At 46.7% G+C, this 6,655-nt stretch overlaps 1 protein-coding gene across 1 annotated transcript in view; it reads left to right on the top strand.

Annotated features, from left to right (window-relative positions):
• The window catches only part of LOC307122436 (neurobeachin-like), a gene marked incomplete at both ends in the record, with an annotated part of 23,560 nt that extends 17,366 nt beyond the window's left edge, over positions 1-6,194 (top strand). The window contains one exon of the mRNA XM_079846421.1: positions 5,997-6,194. Within this exon, the coding sequence (XP_079702547.1) occupies positions 5,997-6,194 (198 nt within the window). The remainder of the gene's footprint in view (positions 1-5,996) is intronic.
• Positions 6,195-6,655: the final 461 nt, after the last annotated feature.

The following is a 6,655-nucleotide window of genomic DNA, read 5'->3' on the forward strand; positions in this document are numbered from 1 at the left end:
CGCCTTTGGAGAGTCCCCACATTTCACAAAAAAGCCCTGAGTGTGTGTGTGTGTGTGTGTGTGTGTGTTGCGGCTGGTTGATGTGGTCCTTGTACCAGAGGAAGTCCAGATGTCTGGTCAGCATGTGACAGCCAACAAGCTGCTCTCCGGCTGTGTGTTGCGGTGGTAATTAGCATGTGAGGTATGGGGCACTTGGCATTGTCGCAGAGAGAGCCGTCTGGACTGGCGTGTGTGTGTGTGTGTGTGTGTGTTTATAGGTTATATAGATCATCATTCACACAAGCTCTGCTGGACTCCGGCTGTCCTCTCGTGGGATTGCAGGGAGCTAAGGAGAGCGTGGGATGGCGGCCGCGGGGTGTGTGTGTGTGTGTGTGTGTGTGTGTGTGTGTGTGTGTGTGTGTGTGTGATGTGTGTCGGCGCAGTGACCCGTCTCCCAGACAGCCGGTTGAGTTTGCCCGCGCCGCTGTGCCCTCTGTGACGAATTTGGATGCAAATATGAGGCAATACGTCTTCAGAAGTTAGAGGAATCAGATAAAACCTGCTTTTTGGGACGGTTAAAGGTGCAGTGTGTAAGTTTGAGCGGCATCTAGTGGTGAGGTTGTGAACTGCAGCCGCCCACCGCTCACCCCTCCCTTTCAGAGCACATAGAGAAGCTACGGTGGCCCACACAGGACAAAGATGTGCTCATCTGAGACAGCAGAGAGTAGCTAGAGCTCTGTAGAGAAGTTTGTCCCTTTAGGGCCACTGTAGAAACATGGCGGCGGCTTCACTGTACCCGCGGTGTGTGTAGATAGAAACGGCTCATTCTCAGGTCATAAACACATAACGGTCCAGTTATGTGTATTATATTGCATTTCTGTCAATAGATCCTCATAAATATTACACACTGCACCTTTAAAATTAGAGATGCGTCATTAAACCACTGACTACTCAAAGGATTAAGGTGACTACTGTATATTTATTTATTTGCTTGTGTTTTGTACAAATATGAAGTTTACATAATGATTTTTGTTATGTATTTTTGTATTTTTCATGCGTGCTGACAGACAGCATGATGTGCTTTATCTCATATTTATTATTATTATTATTTTTTACATTTCATACAATGGGATTTAGTGTTTGGATGACACCGGGGAAGAGAGTCATATTGAAATTATTGGTTAATATTTTTTCCCTTATGTAGTTTTGGTTTCATAATCAGCAAATAAAATTGTTTCTGATGCAGAGAAGGTTATATTAAGTATGTTTTCATGAAAGTTTATGAATGCATTTATTTATATAGTTATTATTTTTATTAGTATAACTATTATAATTATTTAGTTATGTTTCTTTTGTATAGTTTTATCATTATTTGTATAGTTAAGTATTTATTATTATTTAGTTATGCTTCAGATATATTTATTTTAGATACACTGTCGTTCAACAGTTTTTGATCTGTAAGATTTGTAATGTTTTTAGAAGTCGTCTCTTCTGCTCACGGTGACTTCTTCTAAAAACATTACAAATCTTACCAATCAAAAACTTTTGAACATCAGTGTATATTTGAGCTTTCAGACTTTCATATTTATATTTTAGTTTTAATAGTGTGCTGATCGCATGCTGTGCTTCAGCTGCTGGACTCTTATCAGGCTCAGACCTCTCATGCTGTTCTTAATGATAATCATAAATAATAGAAGGCTAAGATATGTCCCTGTTTAGAGGTGTGTGTGTGTGTGTGTGTGTGTGTGTGTGTGTGTGTGTGTGTGTGTGTGTGTGTGTGTGTGTGTGTGTGTGTGTGTGTGTGTGTGTGTGTGTGTGTGTGTGTGTGTGTGAGTGTGTTCAGTGCCAGTCAGTGTGTTGCTAAGTGGACACATTGGCACTAGTCCTGAGGAAGCTGCAGTGAATCTCAGCGGCGGTGCGAGGGCTTATTTAATTCGCACTGCTTTTTGAAAAATTGCTTGGTGTGTGTGTGTGTGTGTGTGTGTGTGTGTGTGTGTGTGTGTGTGTGTGTGTGTGTGTGTGTGTGTGTGTGTGTGTGTGTGTGTGTGTGTGTGTGTGTGTGTGTGTGTTCGCGCGCGCGCTGCTCTCATTACTAATGCATCTGTCCGGCCTGTGGACTCGCGAGGCAATCGCCTATAACAATTAATATTCAGTCCTTTTGAAAGTCAACGGCGTCATGACATCACAAATCAAACTTGCCTTGATCTTTTGACACATAAGAGGTCTTTGTACCATTAAAACTGTAACAGTTTTGAGAAGTTGTTTCATGTCATGTGATGTAATGCTCCTTCCCGCCTCAAGGGGGATCTAGGGAGGTTTCTGAAGGACAGGTTATCCTTTTAAGAGGAACAAGTAAGACTTTTGGAGAGGTATTGGCATGGCTTTGAGTGTTTGCTCAACTTTGTGATGCATGAGACCCTGTATTGAGGAACCTCTGGTTCTACAGCTCAGTGTAAGTTGTGTATATATTTTGTAATTTTATGTTTGTTTTCTGCATTCAAGTGCATATTTTGATTTCTGTTTTGCATATTTGTTCAGAGGGTTTTCTTTTGGCCTCATTCGTCAAGCAAGCACACTTCTGGACTATATGGTTTTCTTCCACACCTTGGATTATTTGGACTGACGTTGGGTTATAGTTTGGGACACTGTGTGTTGAACTTTTGTGGACTTCCATTGAACTGTCGGGATGGGGTAAGATGCACACCTCTTACCTGACTAGGTGGCAGTTGTGAGAAATGGACTTTATTTCTGAGTGAACTCTACATGTTGTGGTTGGGCTGAAATGCTCTAACAAGATGTGAATTGTGAATTTCCATTTCTTTGAATGTGTTTGGTGATATTGTTGCTGTTTGGGATGTTTTCTCTTTAACCCTTTAAATATATTCTTCTCTGCTCTGGGATAAATGGATCTCCTTCATTTATATATGTGACAAAATGAGTGTTACAAAACATCCTGGACGTTTCAGAGCTTAGAACAGGAGAAACAACGCATTTATTTAAACGTGCGCCAAAAATGGCTTGTTTTAATATTGTGGGATCTGTGACATCACATGGGCACATTAGCATATCCCCGCCTCCAGAGTGAAACATCGACGAATATTCATACAACTTCGCTCTATAGGCCCCACCAGGCCCATCACAACATAGGCCACACCCATCACAACATAGGTCACACCCATCACAACATAGGTCACGCCCATCACAACATAGACCCCGCCCATCACAACATAGACCCCGCCCATCACAACATTGACCCTGACCATCACAACACAGGTCATGCCCATCACAACACAGGTCACGCCCATCACAACATAGGTCACGCCCATCACAACACAGGCCACGCCCATCACAACATAGACCCCGCCCATCACAACACAGGTCACGCCCATCACAACACAGGTCACGCCCATCACAACATAGGTCACGCCCATCACAACATAGGTCACGCCCATCACAACATAGACCCCGCCCATCACAACATAGACCCTGACCATCACAACACAGGTCACGCCCATCACAACATAGACCCCGCCCATCACAACATAGACCCCGCCCATCACAACATAGACCCCGACCATCACAACATAGACCCTGACCATCACAACATAGACCCCGCCCATCACAACATAGACCCCGACCATCACAACATAGACCCCGCCCATCACAACATAGACCCCGACCATCACAACATAGACCCCGACCATCACAACATAGACCCTGACCATCACAACATAGACCCCGCCCATCACAACATAGACCCCGCCCATCACAACATAGACCCCGCCCATCACAACATAGACCCCGCCCATCACAACATAGACCCCGACCATCACAACATAGACCCCGACCATCACAACATAGACCCTGACCATCACAACATAGACCCCGCCCATCACAACATAGACCCCGACCATCACAACATAGACCCCGCCCATCACAACATAGACCCCGACCATCACAACATAGACCCCGACCATCACAACATAGACCCCGCCCATCACAACATAGACCCCGACCATCACAACATAGACCCCGACCATCACAACATAGACCCTGACCATCACAACATAGACCCCGCCCATCACAACATAGACCCCGCCCATCACAACATAGACCCCGACCATCACAACATAGACCCTGACCATCACAACATAGACCACACCCATCATAACATAGGTCACGCCCATCACAACACAGGTCACGCCCATCACCACACAGGTCACGCCCATCACCACACAGGCCACGCCCATCACCACACAGGCCACGCCCATCACAACACAGGTCACGCCCATCACAACACAGGTCACGCCCATCACCACACAGGCCACGCCCATCACAACGTAGACCACGCCCATCACAACATAGACCCGCCCATCACAACGTAGGCTTATCACAACGTAGGCTACGCCCATCACAACAGACCCGCCCATCACAACATAGGCCCCGCCCATCACAACATAGACCCCGACCATCACAACATAGACCCCGACCATCACAACATAGACCCTGACCATCACAACATAGACCCCGCCCATCACAACATAGACCCCGACCATCACAACATAGACCCCGCCCATCACAACATAGACCCCGACCATCACAACATAGACCCCGACCATCACAACATAGACCCCGCCCATCACAACATAGACCCCGACCATCACAACATAGACCCCGACCATCACAACATAGACCCTGACCATCACAACATAGACCCCGCCCATCACAACATAGACCCCGCCCATCACAACATAGACCCCGACCATCACAACATAGACCCTGACCATCACAACATAGACCACACCCATCATAACATAGGTCACGCCCATCACAACACAGGTCACGCCCATCACCACACAGGTCACGCCCATCACCACACAGGCCACGCCCATCACCACACAGGCCACGCCCATCACAACACAGGTCACGCCCATCACAACACAGGTCACGCCCATCACCACACAGGCCACGCCCATCACAACGTAGACCACGCCCATCACAACATAGACCCGCCCATCACAACGTAGGCTTATCACAACGTAGGCTACGCCCATCACAACAGACCCGCCCATCACAACATAGGCTTGCCCATCACAACATAGGCCCCGCCCATCACAACAGGCTAATATGTTTGTTAAGAGCCTCTGTTTTGTTAGCGAGGCACAGTGTGATGGAGAGTTCTTCTGTTCTTTACTGATTGATCTGACAGCGGCTGCATCACAAACCATCAGTGAATGATTTCATAAAGCTGTAAATCTGGAAATTATGCTTTTATATGGATAATGTTTTCAAAACACTTACTCGCGTGCAATAGCGGTTTCGTTTTCAGTGTTATTAGCCAATAATAACGGTGGCTGTTTACTGACTAACCTTAAAGGAGCCACACCTTTAAAAGGTCAGAATGAGGGATGAAAATAATCACTTTCCTGCATATATATACACCCATCAGGCAAAACATTATGACCCGTAGAGGCATGGACTCCTCTAGACCCCTGAAGGTGTGCTGTGGTATCTGGCACCAAGATGTTAGCAGCAGATCCTTTAAGACTTCTAAAAGTTTTGGATGGAAAATGGATGGATGGATGTCTTTAAATGACACCTTTACCTGACTAAAACACTTACACACAGGCTGTTCACTGGGTAAAATGAGATCAAACATCCCATGTATAAAATCTTGGGGGGAAAGCAAATGAAATGATGAGTTGAAAATCTTACATAAGTCCCTCGTTCACTTCCTCAGTTGAGTAGATGTCTAGTGGCACAGAGTGCTTCACATGCACATCCACACACACATGCTCATGCGGCACACACTCGCGCTCAGATCCATTAGTGAAATGGCACATTTCTGCAGCCAGAGCTTCATTACGATAATGTGTGTGTGTGTGTGTGTGAGGCTGCTCTGTGCCTCGGTAATTAAAGCTTTTATTATTATTATTATCAGTCCTCTGGGATGCGGCCCAGTCCCTGGTGCTTCCGCTGTTACTCATTTCCCAAACCTGTGTTCCCTGTCTTCCCAGAGCACGTTTAAGTTCAAGTCTGAGAGCGACATCCACCTGGCGGAGCACCATAAGCAGGTTCTGTACGATGGGAAGCTGGCCAGCAGCATCGCCTTCACCTACAACGCTAAAGCCACTGATGCGCAGCTGTGCCTCGAGTCCTCGCCCAGAGAAAACTCCTCCATATTTGTGCACTCGCCACACGCCCTGATGCTGCAGGTGGGTCCGGTACACACACACACACACACACACACACACACACACACACACACACACACACACACACACACACACACACACACACACAGGGGTTTTTGTGAAATTTGAGGACATTCCATAGGCGTAATGGTTTTTATACCGTACAAACCGTATTTTCTATCCCCTTACACTGACCCTAAACCTACCCATCACACACACACACACACACACACACACACACACACACACACACACACACACACACACACACACACACTGCCCCTAAACCTACCCATCACACACACACACACACACACACACACACACACACACACACACACACACTGCCCCTGAACCTACCCAACACACACACACACACACACACACACTGCCCCTGCCCCTAAACCTACCCATCACACACACACACACACACACTGCCCCTGCCCCTAAACCTACCCATCACACACACACACACACACACA

The sequence above is a fragment of the Gobio gobio genome, assembly GCF_949357685.1.
Source record: "Gobio gobio genome assembly, contig: scaffold_259, whole genome shotgun sequence".
NCBI classification, from domain to species: domain Eukaryota; kingdom Metazoa; phylum Chordata; class Actinopteri; order Cypriniformes; family Gobionidae; genus Gobio; species Gobio gobio.